Source organism: Pezoporus wallicus, unplaced genomic scaffold, assembly GCF_028554395.1.
Source record: "Pezoporus wallicus isolate ANWC-B61680 ecotype Strahan unplaced genomic scaffold, APGP_CSIRO_Pwel_v1 contig_13243, whole genome shotgun sequence".
Taxonomy (NCBI): Eukaryota; Metazoa; Chordata; class Aves; order Psittaciformes; family Psittacidae; genus Pezoporus; species Pezoporus wallicus.
In genome coordinates, this window is record NW_026635036.1 from 554,059 (window position 1) to 578,393 (window position 24,335).

At 38.0% G+C, this 24,335-nt stretch overlaps 1 protein-coding gene across 1 annotated transcript in view; it reads right to left on the reverse strand.

Annotated features, from left to right (window-relative positions):
• Positions 1–24,335, reverse strand: part of LONP2 (lon peptidase 2, peroxisomal) — a 48,523-nt gene that overhangs the window by 18,302 nt on the left and 5,886 nt on the right. Inside the window, exons 6-11 of the mRNA XM_057400122.1 lie at positions 24,186–24,280; positions 22,181–22,439; positions 13,591–13,732; positions 7,453–7,603; positions 6,827–6,953; positions 5,054–5,184 (exon numbers count right to left, since the gene is read on the reverse strand). Coding sequence (XP_057256105.1) covers positions 5,054–5,184; positions 6,827–6,953; positions 7,453–7,603; positions 13,591–13,732; positions 22,181–22,439; positions 24,186–24,280 — 905 coding nt within the window. The remainder of the gene's footprint in view (positions 1–5,053; positions 5,185–6,826; positions 6,954–7,452; positions 7,604–13,590; positions 13,733–22,180; positions 22,440–24,185; positions 24,281–24,335) is intronic.

A 24,335-nucleotide genomic window follows, 5' to 3' on the forward strand; every position in this document is an offset into this window, starting at 1 on the left:
CCATGTTAGACCTTTTAAGCCCAGTTTAGACATAGATACCCTTCCCTGTAAAGAAATACTTTAAAAACATGACTTGACGAAATTACTATCAAAAAAGTGACAGTAGCAAAGACACCTGATACTGCTCGATGCTAGCAACCCTGGCCATCACAGCCCAAAGGCTCAGCTCAGCATTCTGCTTCAAGAGCAAATTCAGGTATCACAGAAGAATTGACAAACTGTGTTCGACTTACCCAGCACAGAGGAGAGAAGGTTGACAAGATGTACATGACATATATAGAAAGCATTAAAGATGTCTTAAAAGCTCTTCCTTTTAATGTCAATGGGGCTTTTTAAACTGCAGAGTCATCACACATGCACAGCCATAGTAGGAATTGACTTTCCTTAAGCCAAACATTTACAGAAAGCTGAGCTGAATCCACTTAAGCAGAAATTGCTTTGTAGACCAAATTCCATCTTCCAATATTACACTTTCCACAGGTGTTATCATGGTCTTAGAAAACTTAACAAGATAAAACAAGATTTAATTTTCAGAAGGGAAATATCGAATGAGGAGAAAAAAGGCATGGTAAAGCTGAATCTGTCAATAAACAGATTTCCAGAGACAAATTACAAAAGCTTTTACTATGGGTAAAACTCTTCCTATACTCTAATTAATACCCCTGTTTGTACAAGCAATAGTAGTAGTAATAATTGTAGTAATACTTCCTCCCCCAGGATTTACTCTCAGGAGGCACCATTCAGATCTACGACCTGCCTTATTTCAAAGGAACAGATGAGTCTCCTTATTTTTGTCTCCTGTATCAGTCCAGAACTATTCTAGCCATACATATGTGTCCTGGATTCAGCAGTAGCAGTCATTTTTCTCCTTCTTAATAGCTGGTACAGTGCTGTGTTTTTGACAGCCTGGGAACAACGCTGATAACATCGATGTTTTTATTTGTGGCTTCAACCACCCTGACATCTGTTGGAAGGACGGTACGGCCCAGCACAAGCAATCCAGGAGGTTCCTCGATTGTGTGGAAGACAACTTCCTCCTGCAAGTAACAGAGGATGCGACAAGGAGAGGTGCCATGCTTGACCTGGTGCTCACCAACAGGGAAGGGCTGGTTGGAAATGTGACGCTCCAGGGCAGCCTTGGATGCAGTGATCACGAGATGCTCGAATTTGAGATCCTCAGGACAGTGAGAAGAGTGTGCAGAAAGCTCACTGCCCTGGACTTCAAAAGAGCAGACTTTGGCCTCTTCAGGAACCTGCTTCGGAAGGTTCCATGGGATATAGAGGGCAGGGGGGCGCAAGACTGTTGGTTGACAGTCAAGTATCACCTGCTACAAGCTCAGGAGTGTTGCATCCCAACCAGAAGGAAGTGCAGCAGGAGGGCCAGGAGACCTCCTTGGATGGATAAGGAGCTCCTGAGGAAAATTCAGTTGAAAAAAGAGGCTTATAATAAGTGGAAGCAAGGACAGGTGGCATGGGAAGAGTACAGGGATGTTGTCTGGGAAGCTAGGGACCAGGTTAGGAAAGCCAAGGCCCAGTTAGAATTAAGCTTGGCCAGGGATGTTAAGGATAACAGGAAGGGATTCTACAGGTACACAGCAAATAAAAACCAGACTAGGGAGAATGTAGGCCCCCTCAGGAAGCTCTCAGGAGACCTGGCTACACAGGATTTAAAGAAGGCTGAGGTTCTGAATGACTTCTTTGCCTCGGTCTCCACTGGCAAAGGCTCTGACTGCACCACCCAAGTCTTGGAAGGCAGATACAGGGACTGTGAGAATGAAGACCTTGCGCCCACTGTAGGGGAGGATCCGGTTTGAGGCCATCTTAAAAAGCTGAACGTGCACAAGTCCATGAGTCCTGATGAGATCCATCCACGGGTCCTGAAGGAGCTGGCAAATGAAGTTGCTAAGCCACTGGCCATCATATTTGAGAAATCATGGCAGTCAGGTCAAGTTCCCAACGACTAGAAAAAGGGAAATATAGCCCTCATTTTTAAGAAGGGGAAAATGGATGACACAGGAAATAACACACCAGTCTCACCTCTGTGCCTGGAAAAATCTTGGAGCAGATTCTCCTGGAAGTCATGCTAAGGCACATGAAAATCAACAAGGTGCTTGGTGACAGCCAGCGTGGCTTCACTAAGGGGAAATCCTGCCTGACAAATTTGGTGGCCTTCTATGATGGGGCTACAGAACTGATGGACAGGGGTAGAGCAGTTGATGTCATCTACCTGGACTTGTGCAAAGCGTTCGACACTGTCCCACACGACATCCTTGTCTCTAAATTGGAGAGACATCAATTTGATGGATGGACCACTTGGTGGATAAAGAACTGGCTGGATGGCCACAAGCAAGGAGTTGTGGTCAACAGCTCAATGTCTGGCTGGACACCATTAACGAGTGGAGTCCCTCAGGGACTGGTGTTGGGACCGGTCTTGTTCAACATCTTTGTTGATGACATGGACAGTGGGATTGAGTGCACCCTCAGCAAGTTTGCCGATGACACCAAGCTGTGTGGTTCGGTTGATACGCTGGAGGGAAGGAATGCCATCCAGAGGGACCTTGACACGCTTGTGAGGTGGGCTGATGCCAACCTCATGAAGTTTAACCATGCCAAGTGCAAGGTCCTACACCTGGGTGAGAGCAATCCCAGGCACAGCTACAGGTTGGGCAGAGAAGAGATTCAGAGCAGCCCTGCAGAGAAAGACTTGGGGGTGTTGGTAGATGAGAAAATGAACATGAGCTGGCTTCAGTGTGCGCTCGCAGCCCAGAAAGCCAACCGTATCCTGCGCTGCATCAAAAGGAGCGTGACCAGCAGGTCAAAGGAGGTGATCCTGCCCCTCTACTCCACTCTTGTAAGACCTCACCTGGAGCACTGTGTACAGTGCGGGTGTCCTCAACATAAAAAGAACATGGAACTGTTGGAACAAGTCCAGAGAAGGGCCACGAGGATGATCAGGGGACTGGAGCACCTCCTGTATGAAGATAGGCTGAGGAAGTTGGGGCTGTTCAGCCTGGAGAAGAGAAGGCTGAGTGGAGACCTCATAGCAGCCTTCCAGTATCTGAAGGGGACCTATAGGGATGCTGGAGAGGGACTCTTCATTAGGGACTGTAGTGACAGGACAAGGGGTAACGGGTTAAAACTTAAACAGGGGAAGTTTAGGTTGGATATAAGAAGGGAATTCTTTCCTGTTAGGGTGGTGAGGCACTGGAATAGGTTGCCAAGGGAGGTTGCGAATGCTCCACCCCTGGCAGTGGTCAAGACCAGGTTGGACGAAGCCTTGGGTGACATGGTTTAGTGTGATGTGTCCCTGCCCACAGTAGGGGGGTTGGAACTTGATGATCTTAAGGTCCTTTCCAACACTAACCATTCTATGATTCTATGATTCTAAGTAATGTTTACTCTGACCAAGGACTTTCTGAGCTCTGCCAGGGAGGAAGGGAGGCTGTGAGGAAGCAGACCCAAAATAACCAAAGGGTTATTCCATACCACAGCACGTCATGCCCACTATATAAACTGGGGGCAGTTACCTGGAAGGGCTAGATCACTGCTCAGGTCGGGGTTGGTATCAGTTGGTGGGCGGTGAGCAGTTGTATCCTCTTCCCTGGTTATTTCCCTTATTATTATTGGTTGTAGCAGCAGTGGTTTGTGTTATACCTTAGTTACTGGACTGTTCTTATCTCAACTCATGGGAGTTACATTCTTTCGATTCTCCTCCCCATCCCTCTGGGAGTGGGCGGAGGAAGAAGGTGGGGAGTGAGCAAGCGGATGCGTGGTTCTGAGTTACCGGCTGGGCTTAAACCACAACAACATGTTAAAGGTTTTTTCCACACCAGTTACGTTGCAGAATCTTTCACAATATCAGACCAACAGGGGTCTGTTCAGTGTTTTGTTTGTGAGTATTGTGGAGCAAAAGTAAACAGCCATTCTGCAGTTTCTGCTTTCCAGTGTCCTCTGGTACACTGTTGTTCTCTGACAGACTGGCAGTATTTCTTGTTAGGAAGTATCAACCGGAGTCACTGCAGTCTTTGAAAAACAAACAAACCAAATATCTGACACCCTGCTCGCTAGATTTTATCGAGACTAACAACTAGGCACATTTTAAAAGCTCAATTTCAGGTTTGGATTCTGTCCTTTCACATTTATCATCACCTTGAACTGAGGGCTCCTGACAATACCTGGTGCTGCAGTGAGCACCCTGAAGCCTTCAACATAAAACTGCTGTGCACAGCAAGATGCTCCATCAGCAACTGGCTGGAATAAAAGCACAACAGTCTCTGCTCTGTATGTTATGTTTCCCCAAACACAGTAGGTATGTTGGTTTTTATAAAAGAGAACACTAATCTGAGGATGAAAAGAGAGCAGTCACCAGCTGCACATTGCACATGAACTGGATTATGGGCCTGATTCCTTCTTTCCTCCCTTCTATTTCAAGAACAGAAAGAGGTCTACCTTTACTGGCAAAGAAATCACCTGCGTATCTTTACTGTCTAAGAATTCTATGTTTAGTTTTCATTCAGTCTGTTGGATGACTGGGAATGATAAATCACTACTGTCTGTATACATGAGAAATCAGCACACACACACACTGAAGTAACCTACACCTTTCTAATTCCAAAGCTCTTCAAGCAGACATTTAGAGTACAACAAAACAACCTGACTGATTTCTGAGCTGGTAGACCATGCATACCACAGTTAAAGAACTGCTTTAAATACAATAACTAAAGCCATGCTTAGTCTTCTATTAAAGAAAAAAAAAAGATATTGAAATATTTGTGTAAAAAAGCCTAGGAAGTCAAAACCATACACAAATCATGACTGCATACCTAAGATATGAAACAGACCATTGTACTTCCCAATTACCAACCTGGCAGGTTGAAATTAATCCCAAGCCTTAATTTAGGACTACTTGAACCCTGTTTAGTAAGAATGTCCCTCTAGCTGCATTTTGAAAACAGAGCCCTTAAGCATAAAAAAGCAGAAAAGGTTGATAAATCAGCATCTTAGTGACTATGTTAGAAGTATCCTTTTTAATGAAATATTCAAAGACACCTACCTTCTTCACCCACTTCAGCACGATCTGGCTTTGTTTCTTTGTGCTGTCCTTCTGCCACTTTCACTGCCACTGCTCTGCAAATAGCTCCCAGCTTCCGATCCAGAGAGCGGACTCCTGCCTCTCTAGTGTACCTAGCAAGAGACAAATGTTTTACTGGTGGATGTGCTTTGTAAGAGAGAAATCTTTTAAATATAAACATGATTTCTTTTTAAAAAATATATTCAAATAAAATGAGATGTGAAAGGCTACTCAGGAAAACCAGGATACTCAGGATAAACAGGAAAAAATATCACGTGCTTTTATCAAAATAATTGTGATTTGCTGATAAAATTGTTAAAAAATACAAAGAATAGGAAGAAGACAGGTCGGCTCCTGCCAAGTGAAATGCTAAACAATGCTCCAATAGCACTGAGTCCTTCTCAGATCTTTTTCAATTCTTTTACTCTATGAATTAGAAAGAAACCCGACAATAACACTCACTAACTGCCAAAATGCTGTTCCTGGTCATAAAATACTTAATTAATTGGAAATAAGGTAGTTATTATCTAAATAGTTTGTATGAATAGTCTGTATGAATAGTTTCTATACAGTTCCAATTTTTAGACAATTGTGGCCCATCAAGTCACAAGAAACAAAATAGTAACTTCAATACTTTCTATGAAAATGACATAGATCAAACTTCATTGTTTAAAATAAAGACTGCTGGCTGTCAACACCACAGCTTCACACACTGAACACTACAGAATACTAGCTTCAAGCATTGCTGTTTATTCCTAGTGCCTTGCAAATTGTGTCAACACAAGTGATTGTGAGCCATGCCCTGAGAGCCAGAACAAGGAATTCTCTGGAGAGGGAAGGATAATTCAGTTTAGGCAGCAGGGCCAGACATTGCTCAGGAACAGCAATTCTATAAATTACCAACTGCTGAACTTCTGAAGTTATTAAGGACAACAGATCTTATGAAATGTTTTGTGTTACCCTTTATAAATGATTGTAATGGATGCGAGTTCATTCCCTCTCATGAATGAGAAACGTAACAAACGGCTTTGTTTGACACAATGTATTTGGCAGCCTATATATGTTTGTGTTCATTGTGACTGTTTGTCACAAAGAGGCAGAAAAACATAGGTGTGCAACTGTCTTATGACCTTCATACTTGGCCGCACTGGGGCGCCTGGCCAGCGCTCTCAGAGTGGACAACAGTAAGCTCTTAAGAAACTGCACAGCCCCACAAGTAAATGATTAGAATCTGGCATAAAGCTGGTTGTTTTGATAAGGGTATAAAAGCGGGACTCTCTTGTCATCACAGAAGAAGCTTCACCTATGGGTGAACGCATTGCACTGGAATTTTCCCAATTACCTGAGACTCCTGGCACTGGCTGCAATGAGGCTTCCCAGCTGGAAGTGTGGGCCTGGATTATGATTCAGTGGTAACTGATGATGTATTTCTTCTTAATCTCTATTCTCTCTATACAGTAATGATCTAATGCATTGCTAACTTTCTTTGGTACTTTACTTACATACCTGTATCTCTGATTTGTCTAACTGTACTTATTCACTATATATAAAGAGATATATTTACCTAATTCACATTAGTGTGCTTGCTTTTAGTGTGCTTATTGGCTTTAGAATGCTTGTTTAATAGACTCCACATATTATACAGCTAGTGTGCGGTCACTTTGCAGCATACCCTGTCTGTCAGCAGAACAATGATTTACTAGTTACTAGAAAAAAGAACATACTTAAACTTAAAGCAATGAATAATAGATTTACCTGGTAATTATGTCCAAAGTGGTTACTTGTGGAATCTGTATTTGCTGTGGAGTCAGGCCATGTTGTTCAAGCTGTTTAGGAATCAAGTGTCTATGTGCAATTTCAATTTTTTCTTCTTGTGTGTATCCTTCAAAAGAAAAAGCATATGTTTACTAATCTTTTTTGCTTATACACTACTATAATCAAATTTCTTACCATTTATAATTTTACCTGTTTCAATTTAACAAAAAGACCTCAGCTATAGTTTAAAAGGCTGTTGGTATATTTCACGGTTATTCGTAACTTCATGTGAACATAAGAACAGAATTTTAGTGTTACAACAATCCCTTTCTTCATTGGAATCTTGAAAAGATGCATTAGCCAATAGCCAGTTAGAGTACTAACACATTAACTAGTAAAAATATTGTTAAAGAATGTATCAAAGTATCTCCATACACCTACAACTGAACTTCCTTCTCACAACAGAGGCCTAACAGAGGCATCCTGACTAGTCTCTTCTAATGACTCTGGCCAGCCTAGATTCCTGGCAGGCTTACTTTAAGGAACTGCTTTCATTTCAGAAAAAATATCCCAACATTATTTAAGGACTTGCAACAGCCACTTTGATGAAAACACTGTATTGGTACCTGGAACTTGAATAACTTCCATTCTGTCCAGCAGAGCAGGTGGTATAGTAGCTGTGGTGTTGGCTGTAGCTATAAAAAGGACTTGGGACAGATCAAAGGCTACATTTAAGTAGTGATCAGTGAAACTGTGATTTTGTTCTGGATCCAAGACCTTAACAAGAGTGAACACAAAACTGATTTAGTTGCTGAATTAGAAGTAAATAAAATATGCACATTTTATTACATTTCTTTCAGATATGTCAAATCTGACTTCACATTCATAAATATGTTATGAGCATTACTAAAATCTGACTCTCGATATCCTGCCTCACTCTGATTACTCTGTAACAATATTCCACACCAAATGAAAAAAAAAAAAACTGTCATTTTCCCATTCATTCTTTTTACCCTTTTCTAAAGATGGCTGCAACATAGCTCCAGTCACCTCCTGTAATCAACTCCATGGCCTTTCACAGCTGGTAGAGAGTGGCCTTTCAAGGACACTCAGCATCCTCGGAAAAGCAGTCCATGTAGTCCCATGGACTCGTATCAGTAGAACTCTCTCAAGAACTCCCTGACTCCAATCCTCGTCTGCTGCTGTAGCTCTTCTTACTCTAAGCACACCAGCTTGAAATCTAACTGTGAAAACCAAGGGGAAGAATATCCTTATCTGCTGCCACTAAATCACTCCTTCAGTTTTGTCCAGCCTTTTACTAGTAATGCAGTACTAGGAACTTTTCTTATTGCCCATGACACTGCATGAAAGCCTTGACTCTAGGTGAGCCCTGGCTTTTTACTAACACTATCTCTGTATTTTTGTTTTTTCCCCAAATGAAAATGGAGACAGTATTAGAAAATGGAGACAATATTAAACAAGCACGGGAGTATAACAGAGAATAATAGAATATACCAACCAGTCTGACCAACCTCAAAAATTTACTCCACAAGTAGAACTATGGCTTAAATAATAGTATTGTCTTCCCCTTGCTTTTAGTACCACTTTTGTATGCTAAGGCAACACTGGCATGTATTTAAGCTCTTACTCAAATAAGCTGATCTTCTGCATTAGGTGATAACTATAGACATCAATCACAGGTGCTCTCCTGTAGGTTCTTTAACAGTGCTGAAAATTGGAAGTTCATATAGCAATCTACATTTGGTTTCTGTATTACCAACTATGAACCACCTTCATTCCACCCCTCTTAAAGTACTGTCACACTTTGCCTTCCCAAATGACGAATTATCAATGCTACACTGACATGAATAGTTCTCATGTTACAAATAATGGGACCTATGCATCTCCTGAGAAATAACACACTGCTGTCAAAATAATTTATCTGCCTATACCCAAATGAATGCACCCCTTGTCTTAAGCAACTTGAATTACAGCTAACAACAGAGCTGATAATTCTAAAAAATGGAATCTGAGCACATCTTAGCTGGCTATCAGACGAACTATCCTGAATTTTCATTACTCTCAAAATCTGCTCAGTCTTTGAAAAGTTAAAAATCTTTAGAATAGAAATGTTTTCTACTCACAAAAAAATAGTAAAAGGATTTTTTTTTATAGAATGCCAGAAACACAGCAGAACTTCTTTTAAAACAGAACAATTTCTGATTTTATTAGAAAGTACTGCATAGATTTAAGACTAATGCTTGAAAGTGTATTTCAACTGTAATAAAATACAAGTTATATGTTCCCTTCATAGTGAAATCTTAAAACAAATTGAAGCATATGCCTAAATTCTAAAACTAAGGTTGGAACTCAGTGAATGCTATTGCTCATTAGCTATAAACTATTCAAAAGCTTCTTATGCTCTTCAGCAAGCAGATGGTATCATTTACTCCCTTTACTCATGAAGGCAAAGGCCTTGAAGTATTCTGACCAGTCAAGTACACTGATGCATAATTCAGAGTTATAGATGTCTCTTACCTCAACTAGTCCTACAGTCTAGCCCTAAAATGCATAAGGACACAACAGGCAGTGTATCTAATCACAGCATCTACAAACTGTCCTTAAAGAAAGTAGACCTATGCCAAGTGTTAGTCCCACAGCCAAAGTCTACTCTCATAATTTTTTCAAAATTGATTTAAACAGCAAATCCTCATTAAACTTACCCTCCCCTTCTTTTATTTTGCACTGATAATACAGTATTTCCACAAAATTCCAGTCTATTAGCTGATGTATTTGCAACTACTTCCAAAGATCCTGAAAAAAACAATGTATTCTGGCAGACCAAGCTGGAGTTTTTTATCACATTTATCTACACACATTTATCCCTTTCTCCTTCCAGTCTGCAATCAAAAATCCTTATGGATTCTATTAAGTGCTGAGCTGGTGATTATAACAGCATTTACAAAGATACAAAATACTGATGCTGTAATCATGTGCAAACAATACTATCAAATAAAGGGAAAGGAAACACTAATCAAAACCAACACATATTATACCTAAAAATGTCAATTATCTGAGATTTTCTACAAGGGTGAGAGTCTGTCTGGACTAATAACTCTTTGCCACAGCAACCATTTCTTAGAATAAGACATAAACCAGTATCATGCCTAAGCATTTAAGAGATTTTCCAAAGCAAATAGATCTGCTCGTGAGTTAGGTATCTGTGCTAAAGTTCAAGATCAAAAGTTTTCAAAGAAATTAAAGTAATACAAAAATATTAGAAAAAGAACATTGAACGAATGAAATATCTTGGTTAATTTATGGCCAACAGCTCACATGCATACAAAGGCTTCTCTGTTCCAGCTTTTTATTACCACGAAATCCAGAACAAGTTCCATGAACATTTAATTGCCTGGCTATGCTCCTGGTCTTGTTTCCCTGCATACAAACACTCACTATCAAGCGCTTGGATCCATTTCTGGCTTCTTCTGTTTTAAACAGAGGTCATCTAAATTTAGGCTAAAATATTCCCTTGTTGATGAACAGTAACTGGAAATAGGAAGACATTCTGCTTTGCTTAAGCAACAACTCTGCAGAAGCACTAGAACTAAACACATATCCAAATTATAAAACATCAAGCTTTGCTTCCAAGCTTACAGGATATAGCAATGTTCTTGAATATATCCCACTGTAGACAGTCAGTGAGAATTTAACACACCAAATATTAAGCAAAAAAGGATGCTCCTTTTATGCATTATAATGGCACTTATCAAACAAGAAGCTGCATTCTGAAAAACAAACATGTCAGTTAGGTGACCGCTTACTATTGTTTGTTCTCCACCTTTGCTCGTTCCAGATGGACTTTCCAACCACAATGTAAACCACAAAAAGCAGATGAAAATTAAGCTGTTATGTCCAGGCATGAGTTGTCCATTAGAAGAGGTAAAGCACCTGCTTCAGGATGTTTAGGCAGCAGTAGAAATATACAGATCTTACATGGGAGCAGCCCAGACACGGTTAATAGAGCAATTACTTCTCCAGATTAATCTAATGGTCAATTAGCAATGACCTACATACAGACTGCAGCCCAACCAGACAGTTGGAAGCTAACCTGACAAATGTCAGCTGGAAAAATTCATGGCAAGAGCTGAGCTGAATAATCACTGAAAGTGTGGTTTTGGAATGTGGGAAATGGAAACATCCCAAAGCAGCAACAAAGTATCAAAAATTCAAACACAGATAATTTAAAAATAAATTAATTTCATTTACCCTTATACACTTGACATGATAGAAGAACAGAAATACCAATTCTCTACTGCAAAACAGGGAATGAAAAATTCATTAAAAGAAACAGCAAAGGTTGAATAAAATTAGCAACATTAATGTACCAATCTGGATTCACAATTGGAAAATTTAAAAAAAAAAATTCTCTTCCAAGAAATGCCAAATCACTGCTTCATTATGGATTTTGATTGCCTACAAACAACAGGCAGCCAACAAAATTCAATTTTCAGCTATTTTTTATCCATGCACTGACTAAATTTAGGCCCGCTTAGTTCAGTATCTAAAGGGAAATGACAGAAGAAATACCAGCAAACTGAGAAACAGAGCTCATTACCATTGACAGCAAAGAGTAAATAATATCCCACAAGTGAAAAGTACAAAGAAAATGTATTTGAGTATTTGTTACACTGACCTGTTTGTTTTCCTTGTACTTAGAGGCTCTTCATGTACCCTTGAAATGTGTTCTACATACTTATAAATATCCAAGTAAAGAACCATAACTGTTATCTTTTAAAAGCTAGAAAAATAAAGCCATGCTATTTTCTAGCACACTTAAATTATTACTTTCATGTTAACATGCAAAGATCAAAACAGAGCTCTCAAACCATAGCCTGTTCATAAACTGACTTTCAAAGAACTAGTTGGCCTTGTCAAAACAGTAATTTTACACTATCTAGTAGGAAGAAAATAATGACATTTGTAGAATGTGAATTGTCATTTCATTTGCAGAAAGTCATACAGATGAGCTCATGACACCTTAATGTAAGTAGCATTTTTCATATTCAAATCACTATATTAAGTACTGTCAGTCAAAAAGAGTCATTAGGATGACTCTGTAGGCAAATATTACCGGAACCACTTTTATCCCCCCCTACAATCACCCAGCTATATAAGTTATCACAAGTCTAATAACAACTGAGATGCTTCAAGGATTAAGCCCTAAATTATTTCAGTGAAAGTGAACCAGACTCACTCAAAACAAATGGATAAATATCTTCTACTAAACCAGCTCCTTTTGACTGAAACATGTCATTTGAACAACTGCATAAGCAGTTGAACTGAAACACTGATAGGAAGGTAGGCCCTATAGCCAGAGAAGACATAAAAGAGAGATATTCAGTATAAAAATGCAGCAATATGAGGAAATTCTAAATGTGCACAATATCAAAACCATTAAGTGCACTTGTGCTACACCTGCTCTGGACAGCCTCAAGGATTTCAGGCTAAGCCAGTCTTGCTATGTCATGACCTTCCTCATTCCTTCCTTTCCTCATCATCAGTGCTAGCACAGGAAGACGTACACAGTCTTCTGCACTAAGATGCTGGAGATGGGTAACGCTCTCTTTCTTTTCCCCATACCTGAGGAGATGCTCTTTCCTCCCTCTAAGCAAACTGTTAGAATAAAACCACTCAACATGCAAGTCAGTGGAAGAAGAAATCGTATTGGGATATCTTCATGTATCTTACTCCAGGGAAAAACAGAAGGCAGAAAGAAGGTTCTGGCAACTCATTACCGCTCTCTGCTACAGACTCCTCGGACACATGAAGTCTGCAAGGCATAGATCTCAATTCATCTTCTTTGTAATCACTTAAGTTTTAGCCTCCTGAAATGCCAAGAAGTAACCTACTCAAATAACCTCACAACAGTTGAGGGACTTACAAAATATAGCAACAGTACCTCATTCATCAAAGTCTTTATTTGTATCTCGGAGATTTCACTTGACTTTAAGCAAGTCAACTTTAACACCTCTAAACTCTTTGTGATAAAATGACACCACCAGATACTTCAAAACTAGACTCATCCACATTCTCTGTCAAAGTCTCAGAATTTCAGAAAAAAACACACTGTATAGCTGAATCTCATGGAAAGCAAACACCACATCGTAATCAGTCAAGGATGGGGATCCATGACTTAAATGGAAAACTTCAGAAAGTTAATTACAACACTAATTCAAAAAATACTGCTAAAAAAACACACATCTAGTCCAGACTACATGCTAGATAAAATGCTTGGCTCCAATATAAGTTTGTACCATCAAAAACTTCAGAAATACATTACAATTGTTCCAAGAAAGAGAGGGAAAGCTTGAAAAAGTCCAGCTACCATGTGGCTGCTCTACAGCTCTTTCCTATGGCTAACAGCACTTGGTCATTAAAAATCAATGTCTTGAAGTCCCACAAATAAATAATGTTTGATTTGAACAGTCTTTAAATATACAAAACACTCAGCATAAAACACTTCTTTGTGTTTAAGCACAGATCCCTGAGACTAAAGATATTCAGCATACTATCTAACAAAATTTTCATTGTGCGCAAGTAATTGACAGAAATCCAACATTAAAATATAGTAACTGGTATTTGACTAAAGAAGCTGACACTCTCATGCTATCTTTTGTCCAGTGAATCCTTCTTTCTGAGCCCAGTATTTCAGTTCTTTTTAATTACAAATGAAACCGTGCTTGTGATTTAACATCTCTCACCTCAAGCAAGGCTGCTGCAGGATCCCCCTGCAAGCTCTTTGCCAGTTTATCAACCTCATCTAATAGGAATACTGGATTGTTAACCCCAACAGTCTTCAGTCCATTGATTATTCTGCCAGGCATACTTCCAACATAGGTGCGCCTGCAAGAAATAAATGTATATGGGGAAAGAGGGAGCGGCCATGTGCAACTGGGATAGAAACATCCAAAATAAAACTCAAACAAAAATATAAGAATAAGCAGCACTGTAACAATTCTTGCTGTTTTGCAAAACTTTTTGGAACAAGTTGATAAAAACACAGAATATGCAACTGAGCTAATATAAGCAACTACATCAGTAGATGAAAATTCCAGTGCCACGGTGCACTAGCCAATCTGGAACGATAAAGATACACATTAAAGAATATCCAAACTTTATGGCTTGTAGGCATTTAACATGATTCAGTATATGCACCCTTTTATGGTATGAACATGGAGAAGCAGATTTGGGAACGTCAGTAACATTTTACTAATGATGTGAGCAGGTTTTTGTCACAAGAATCAAGTTCACACAGCACATTACAATTTACTTCAAAATTCCAAATATGCTGAACTGTCAATGTCCCCTGTATAAAATGCATGCTTTAGTTACTACTCACAGAAAATAACTGAATTTACTATGTCATTTCAACATGAAATAAAAAACTAGAACAATGCAACAGAACAAAAATGAGTTGAAATTCAGTAATAGTGGTAAAACCTATTTTTCACAACGCACAGAGCAACTACATTTTACACGTATACGTATCACTTGTTTGCTGCATTTATCGAAGTTTTTTAAAAGTATGAAATACTGGTCATTGAAGAAGAAAGAGACACATGAAGTGCTGAATTACAGTACCTATCTCATGACCCTCACAAAGCAGATACACAGAACAGACCTGCTTTGCCATATGATGTAGTGTAGTACAGTCCAAAATAAACAGGATGACATTTAGAAAGATAAAACCAAAAATACCATGGGAGTAATTTCAAAAGATACTAGAGAAAACTTTAAATATTAAAAAAACCCAAACTTAAACCACACAGCAATAGTTAGTTCCATGCCATATTCAATCATTGAGAAAACAAACTGCAGTTACTGTCTTCAATTCTACATCTGAGCAAAAGTAAGTGTTTATCTAAATAGACAGAAATGCAGCAGAATTTTAGTTTGCCTATTACCACTTTCATGAGACAGCTGCTAAAGACTGGAGCAGCCGGCATGCAATAGTTCGTATCTCTGCTTTTGTGTGGAGTCTTACTCCTCAGCGAGTGGATTCATCTCCACTGAGGGCTGCACTGTGTAACATTCATTACAGATTAAGAATCTGCATGGGGGTGCTATTATATGAGCACGCCACTTCATTCTCCATCTGCACACAGGCAACCTTGCCAAAAGAATGAAAGGATTCTATAAAATCCAATCAGAAAATTACAAGACTGAAGGAGAATTGAAGTTCACAGAAGTGAATCATTTACCAGTGCAACCAAATTAATGATTGTAGCAATCTGGAGATTTCTTTTTCATTTTTCTTGGGTTTTTTTTATTTTATTTGTAGTTTTAGATTTTGCTTGGTGGTGGGGATTTTGTTGTTTTTGAGATTTTTTTTAAACAAAAGGTGATTACCGCACTAGTAAATAGTTTTATATGCTTCAGAGACAATGCAGCCTGTTTCTAATACTTAACAGATAACATAATTAGGTAAACTTTAAACGTTGTTTCTTGCTTAGTACATTATTCTCAAGTGCATGCTTAAAGACATTATACTTTTCTAATGTGTGTTTGTGATTTTCTATATACAAGTTTTATCTGATCCTTTTAAATTATATAAAGTCCTGAGATACCCATGTTGCATCTAGTTTTAAGAAACAGCTTTGGTTTATAAACTAAATGAGGGTAAACTGGGTTTCTCCAGTCACGGGAAAGCACTGTGAATAACCACTGTTTCTCTCCCTGCACCATACAATTGCAACACAACTCAAAGAATAAAAGTGTTAGGTACCAAAATGTTTTCTGAACAATAGATGTTTGTTTATATTCATGCACACAGATCTACCACTTTTAAAAACTTTATATGAGATTTTCCAAATAGAAGCACTTTAAAAAAAAAAAAAAAACACAGCAAAAAAACACCCAAAAAAACACACAGACACACACAGACACAAAAAAAAAAAAAAAACAACAAAAAACAGGAAAAGCTTCTTCTTTCTTGTGATACAAAAAAAGTTGTTATTAATAGACTGAAATACCTTTTTTTGCCCTCGAACAACCCTGAAAATAGACTTAAAGTCACAGTCATTGCAGATTCAAGTCCATTTACACTTGTGGAAGATTCTCCCAGATACAGCATCTTTCAGTAAGATTTAACTGCTGCACACAATCAAGTTTCTTGACATTTTAAAATAAGCCATAATACTAGGTAGGTTGAAACACAGTGTATCAAGATTTGTGGTGAATTAAAACTGGAAAAAAGCAAATACACTCAAGACAACTCATGACAAGTCAAGTGAGATCAATACCTTGGAGTACTACAGTTTTAAGAGTATAATAATTAAGTGGCTTCTAAAGCAAGTAATAAGAAAAAACATTCTAATAGTGACAGAAAATCAATACTTTTTTTTCATGTACCCTGACCAGAGTAAGCCTTGGGTCATGAGCTATAACTTGAACAGAAACCACAGTCCAACCAAAATGAGTCCAATGTTATGAAGAGGATTAAATTGTTCCCTATACAACCCAAGAGTTTTTTCAAGAAACTCAAAAGGTCAAAATTAAAGGAACTATTGTTGGAAATATAAGTAGTTCTGCAAAATACTCAGTCTCCACAGAATTAGGTTTTTAACAGATGAGAAAAGCACACGGTAGGTTGAAACATTCTGCTCTTCCTTTCACTATCTGACAATTGACTACTCTCACTCTTCTCTCATACTGTCTTCTCATTTGTCTTTTCAATCACCTCTAGACAAAGTAAATCTAAACAACAAAGTCCAATATAAGCATTTAATTGATATAAAATATTTCAAATAAAAGCATGATTAAATTTATTTATATAATTTGATCAGGTATCATGAAATAGAAACTTGGACTATAAATTTTTGGGTAACAAATACCTAGGTATCAATTTGCTTTTCCCATGTGTAACAGCCTAAATCTGTGATACATCTATTAGAGATGGACCAATACCTATTATACTATTTATCAAACACTCAAGATCTCCAAGGCAAGAAAACAATTCTAATGCAAATGTCATATGTATGACGTCAAAGAAAAATAATATGGTATTTTACCTTCAAAACAGAAACATAGGTAGCCTGGTTTTATTTTTAAATAGCTATTAGGGAACACAACACAAAAGTCCTTGGTAAGACAAACCCTGCAGATATTTATATATAAACCCATTAGAACATATTAAAATGACAAGCAGATATGGCCATTTATCTGTCTGTACGTAAACCTTTGCCTTGTAACCTGTGAAACTGAATACTGTTGTTTGTGAACAGCAGCCACCGAATGTGATGCTATTTTTTATTTTTCATTGTTCTAGCTAGGGTTGAAAGGAGGAAAAACAATATTCTGCATTAGCACAAGGTGGCTTTGCTCATTTTTTGATGCACTGTTTCTCTCCATGCATTAAACCTAAAGCTGCTTCCCATACAAGACAGAGTATATATGAAGTTTCCTGGTTATCTCACTTGTGTAGTAACTGTTGAAGAAACCTCTTAAGAGCTCATGCCACAGGTGGTCTGTAATTTAGTGATTTTTAATTTATTTTAAAATCACTAAAAAGGTACATTTAAAAAAAACACTAGAGTTGTACAGCATGTCATTAGGAGCTATGTATCCTAGAAAACGCAAGAAAAACATCTGGGAGGTCTGACCTTGTTGACTTTATGTAAACTGGGAATGTGTCTGAATCAGAACTTTAAAGCAGTACTAGTATTATTGATAAAAATGTGACTCACTCCCTTCACAGTTTTATAAAGACAAAACATTTTAACTTGTTTTTAACTACAGTAGTTTTCAAACTTCAGACGAAGAAACAGACAACAACGTTAATGCCACCAAACAAACTATTTCTGAACTTAGTTCACAAGGTCACAGCTTATTTTCTTGCAAGGACAGAGGATGCATGTACTCAAGTGCTTTACCAATGTATCTCTGCTTTGTACTTATATGATAAAGCTATTCCTCTCAAAGTTGCATGAGGTTTGTTTTTCTCTTGTGCAGCAAGGTATGTGTGGTGAACTTCTGCTAGCCTGGCTGTACTAGTGAGCAACCACACCTTTTCTCATGCACATTCACCTGAACAAGTCTTCAGCACAGGGCTAAGCTATAAATAAACTACCCAAACTTCCAGAAACTGAAAAGCAATGGTAATGTAAGGAAAAGTGCTCCACACAGAGGTGAGAGAGAGAGAGAGAAAAAAAAGAGCTTCACAGTGATCTCACCAGCACCATTATAGTTAAATGGCACAATTACGTCTTTCGTTTTTAAGAATAATAAAACCACACACATGGAACAGAGATCATATAGTTCCTGTATAAAATAAAGTATCAGTACTGAGAAGACCTTAAATGAAGTGACCTTCTTGGAAAAAAGTGCCAAGTCATTGTCATGGTTTAAGCCCAGCTGGTAACTCAGAACCACACAGCCACTCACTCACAGCCCCCTCCCCGCTTCCTCCCACTCCACCCCCCCCCCCCGGCTTCCATGAGGTGGGATGGGGAGAAGAATCAAAAGAATGTAACTCCCACGGGTTGAGATAAGAGCAGTCCAGTAACGAAGGTATAACACAAACCACTACTGCTACCACCAGTGATAATAATGATAAGGGAAATAACCAGGGAAAAGAATACAACCGCTCTCCACCCACCAACCGATACCCACCCCGACCTGAGCAGCAATCTAGCCCTTCCGGGTTACTCCCCCCACCCCCAGTTTATATACTGGGCATGATGTGCTGTGGTATGGAATACCCCTTTGGCTAGTTTGGGTCAGGTCTCCTGTCTCTGCTTTCTCCTGACTTCCCCTCCCCCCCTGGCAGAGCATGGGATTGAGAAAGTCCTTGGTCAGACTAAATATTACTGCACAACAACTAAAAACATTGGTGTTACCAGCACTGTTCCCAGGCTGAAAGTCAAAAACACAGCACTGCACCAGCTACTGAGAAGGAGAAAAATGACTGCTACTGCTGAACTCAGGACAGTCATCCTTCAGTGTGGTTTGTTTGTTTGGTTTGGGGGGGTATTTTTTGTGGGTTTAAGGTTTGTTTTTTTTTTAATACAAGCTAAAAAAAAAGTAAACCAGCAAACTTTAACATGTAATATAGATGAGTGGTAAATGGGTAAACGCAAACAACAGCTGGAGGATGCCTGATAAAGCAGTTCTGCTTTTGTACCAAGATGATGATTTCATTTTGGGAAGGCAGAATGGCAGTTGCTACTCTGCACTTGATCAAAAAAAATAACTCACAAACCCCAGTGGCGAGCACATGATCTGCACTGAGATGGCAAACCCTGGGCATTTCCAACTGCCCTAGCTATACACCAAAGAAGAGTATGTTTACTGAAACTCCACTCCCCACCCTGCTGCCATCTCATATATTTCGCTTGCTGAATCTGTCATTCTGCATCCTTCACATAAAACTGCAATAAATGGCCCAAGTGAACGCTATTTCAGGTTATATTTGCTTGCAAGTGAAACTGAATCAGAGTTTCTTTTTTAATGTTATAGTGCGTTTAGTACATTAGTTGGTACACACAGTTGATACAGACTTAAGCCTTCAAGCTTAATAAAGAACTTTCAGGAGAAAAATAATGGCTTCTAACACATAATATCAGAAGATCAGCCTGTTTACTGGACAGTAAAACTCAGAGAACAGCAAAACTCAGAGAACAGCACCCTCTGTCCCTTCCAGTTCCAGAGCATCTCTGTAATTACTCTCTGTGACTGCCACCAGATGCACAATGTGGATTCACTTGACTGTGAATAACTTGGAATGACTTATTCACACAAAAGGACATTACAGAGACAGTTCTCGAGAAAAGCCAGAGTTTTTAATTTGATTAAATCTTATCTTGATAAGCAGAAACAGAGGAGAAAAGAAAAAATGAACAGAATTTAAAAAATCAGTATGCAACAGTCAGTTTTAACTACAAAAAATTTGCAAAAGCACTCCTTACAAAGGACTCCTTGTACGGCTGCGAAGTTTGTTGTTAAACTATACACTTGTTTGTTGAAGAGTAACCACATGATATGGTTGATAATACTAGATGGTATCTTTTGCTTGTGAAAAATACACTGTGTTACCAAATATGAAATTTAAAATGGTTAGTTTCTAACATGCATTAATTATTTAATAATTCCCTCAAAAACACTACAGTGACAGTCAAAAACACTTGAATGTAAAAGTTTTAAAAGCCTCATTATCAGACACCTCTTTATTCTCTGTTAGGCCTAAGCACAAGATAGAAAGCCAAACAAAAGAAAACTCATCAAAATAACAACAAAAATGAACACAATAAGGAATTTGTGGCAATTGAGGAAGAGTTGATGACAGCTTTACTCTTATTCTTAATGTTAATTTCCCAGACGTGGTTTCCTTGTTACAAAGGCTTCACCCCTGCTCTGCCCCGGAAAAGTGACTGATAACTATATTGCTTAGTATTGAATACCCTCTAGTGGCTTCAGTTTCAATAGCAACGTGTTGCTGAATTACATTTTAAAATTGCTCTTAGGATCCATATCATAAGTAATCTAAAACATCAGAATTCTGAAACAGTGACTAGCACTGTTAATGAACTACAGGAATAATATGTAGTGCAGGAGGAGAACAGTTTTGCTTCTTTTTCCATTACTGTGTAAGTAAACAGGGGAAGGCCAGTTATCACAAAGGTTTCCAAAACAACACACATACATGCACAGAGTGCTGCTATGTAGTAAAAACCAATGCATCAAACCATATTTACCTACAAACCCACAGTGGCTGCATGGTATATTGGCATAAGTAAGAAAAACCTAAACTAAGAAAAAATCCACAAATAATTCTTTCAGGCTACAAACTCTAGGTAAGTGTCAAACACGCTGGAAAACTCCAGCAAATTTGCCACAGAAGAATACATGCAGAAATAAAGGCATATTGCTTGTTTTATTGAGAGTGCTAAAGTTAAAGTTCATGAAAAAAAAGAATTTTCAAGCTGTCATCAAGCACAAAATCACTGTTTTGTTGCTTTTTCACCTCTCATGTTCTAGTCTAAGAAGTATCTTATGCTCCAGATTCATAGAAATACCTCATATTCCAGATTCCTAGAGATTTATATGTATGTTCAGCATAATATTTCCCACTGAGTTTCCTGCATTCCTTCCAGTTGGGATTGTGAGTTTCCACCACTGTAATGTATTCACACATGCAACTAGCTTACAGTCAGAAGTCTTAATTCTGATATCACAAAATGAACTTTTAGTGGGGCATTTATTTTAGGTTATCATTAAAATTTCATAGGGAAGTGATACAAATACCAAGGTCCTTTTTATGCTTTGAAAAGAAAGAGAAATTACAAAATAACCTATAACTCAAGACAGAATGATGGTCTATTCTGATGTAGCCGCATAGCCATTGACCAAAATTAACTGCTACATGGCATCAAAGAGATAATAGCTTTAATTCATAATAATTTACATAATGTTGTAAGAACTTTTATTTAATAATGTGACTTAAAAAAAAAACCCACCCAAAACCGACATGCTTTTACAGATCTTTAGAACACTGACAAATCTATTATACCAAATATCCTATGCTGCATGCAAAAAGCATAAAATATGTTTAACAGAACCAAAAAGTGCTGCACTGATATTTGGCACCTACTTATCTACCTTACCTATCGTATTTCCAGTTGCAAGGAATGGGAAATAGATTAATACATATAAATGGTTTAACAGGCTAAGAAGTATATACATAAAGAGATGCAAGATCATAAAAAAGTCCTACAGAAAGTCACCCAAAAAAACCTCCTTTGACATGATCCAGCTTAGGTGTCCTTGTATAAACTTCCATTTGAAATGGGAAAAGTACTACACTAACAAGTCTGAGATACTAAGTAACTCAATTGCAACCTGTAAGTATCCCTCTCAGTTTCTGTTTTATCAACAAACATGGTTTTAAAGTAATGCATTGCTATACATAGGCTATTTTGTATAACTAGATCTTTACATCCTTCTTAAAAAGCAGAAAAATCAGATACAACATTTAAGAGTTTGCATTAGACTTCCTACTGAATTTTACTTCAAAGAGCTAACGTGACTGAACATGAAATTCCGTTCTCCCCTATGACAATAAAAGGCAGTAGCGTATGAAAGAATAAAGGCCTTATCTCAACACTAAACACCCATTCAAACTACTAAAATTCTCTAACCAAATAACACCACTGAATACCAAGAAAAAACAATTAATAATTACCATTGTTTGAAATAAGCAAAACAGCTCTGTATTAGCTAAACAAATAAAATAATACCTACATTCTGCACCAAACAAAAGCAAAAAATTCAATTAGGAAAGGAAGAAGTAGTTACCTGTGGCCTCGAATATCAGACTGATCACAGACTCCTCCTAAAGCAATTCTGTGGAATTCTCGACCCAATGTCTTCGCAATTGATCTTCCAACACTGGTTTTACCAACTCCTGGGGGTCCCACAAAACAAAGAATGGGTCCCTTGAGGTTGTTTTTAAGCTGTCGGACAGCTAAGTACTCCAAAACTCTCTTCTTCAGCTTCTCCATAGCATAATGATCATTATCCAAAACAATTCGAGCTGCACGAATTTCCAGGCGATCTATCAGTAATTGACAACAGAAAAGATACGAGCACATTTACCTTTAAAAACGGAAACAATTCATTCTCAAACATGTTCATCAAAACAATCCCACTGACACACACACACACACACACTTTTTAGACATTTTCCTAAAACAAAGGTATTATAATTCTCACTTAGTTAAACATAAAATAGACAGATTACAGTAATGAAATTTATTAAAAACACTGGTTTAAAGCATCACAGACCAAAATCTGGTTCGAATGAATTTAGGGAATGTGGTTCAAATGAACTACTCTGTAACAGCAATTCAGTGATAAGTAAATTTTTCAGCATTTACCTTTTCACAGAAGTAAGTTAGATCCTGTAAGGTCTTCTCAAAAGACAAATTCATCCCTATGTCTTCATCATCTGCTTATGATAAGAGCCTATAACTATCTCACAAATGCAGCAAGATCTCATAGGCCTAAAGGGCACACTCTACTTGCTATGCAACACAAAGTGATTTAGCACTGTATAAAATACCCACATGATACCACAGTTGGAAAAATTAGGATTTTGCAATTGCTGTGATTTGTGATAAATGGTAAGACCCCACTGGTGGACATTAACTAATGCTTTACAAAAGGCAGGAATTTCTGGCAGCTGTCTTCTCCTTTGCTCTACAACATAAAGATAGCAGGCAGGAAGCAGTGAAGTCTATCAACTCCGCACACACCCACCCTTCAAATCGTATTCATCCTACATGCAGACTCCTCATACTGTAAGTGTGCCTATTTCACATACAGACAATCATGTCTCATCATCAACAGTGCAAATTTTTGTGATGAACCACTAGACAAAAAATTCACTAATGATCATAATTTTCTATTGTATTTCTATCTTTATATTCACATATATTCTTATTCACTGTAGCTATGGATTCCAAAGCTTCAGCCACATGAATGCGAATATAAACTTCAAAACTTTGCTTAAAGTGAAACTTCACACTACATGTGACATGGCATAATTTTACAAGATTAAAGAGAAAATGTAACCAAAACATCATTCTTCTAGGACATCAGTATCAAAAAATATTTTACTCGGTTTGGTATTCTTTGAATAACACCATAGAGATCTGCAAAGATCTGCAGGCAGATCTTTTTACAATTTAATGATTAAAGAAAATATTACAAGAAGATCTGTAAACAGTCAAGGCTCTAGTTCAAAATGGCCAAATTTCATCACCACGTTTACTAAGACGGCAAAAGACAGACATTTCTGATGGTGTGTTACGTTAAATTTCTTTTTAAAATCACATTCAAAAGCTTCATTCTTCAGTAGCTGCTAGAAAGTATTAAAATCATTTTCTCCAGCAGAACACCTTCTGGAAAGTCATTTTGCCCATTTAATCTACGTGTGTTGTTCAGCAGGAAGTCATGTCTGGTTTTCAACTCTACTTGCTCTCCATTTTTGTACACCATTCCCATATTAACAGTATCACTCTACGCTCAACATTTGAAAATAAAGAGTACAAAGCTGACATGACATTCAGTTTTTCTATTGTACCTGATGTTGCAATTATTAACTACAATTGTGCTTTTTCATCCTTTTGTTCCTCACGAAACTTGAGTAACTTAAGACACAGCAGAACCTTCTTTTATTAATGACATTTTTATGGTCAGATAATGAGACAAGACAGAACTAAGTACACAGTGTTTACATGATGGTTACCTATCCTAAAATGTCTGTGTAAGAAGACACAATCAACAATAAAAGGGTTACCTTTTGTACTCTTATTCCATGGCAATTCTACCATCAGTTCCAAGTAATTTCTCGTCAAAGCATATTCTGGCATTGACTGAGGCATCTTCTTCAATCTGGAAATATATGCACAGAATTCATAAGGCTAATCAGGAATTAACTGCAAAGTAA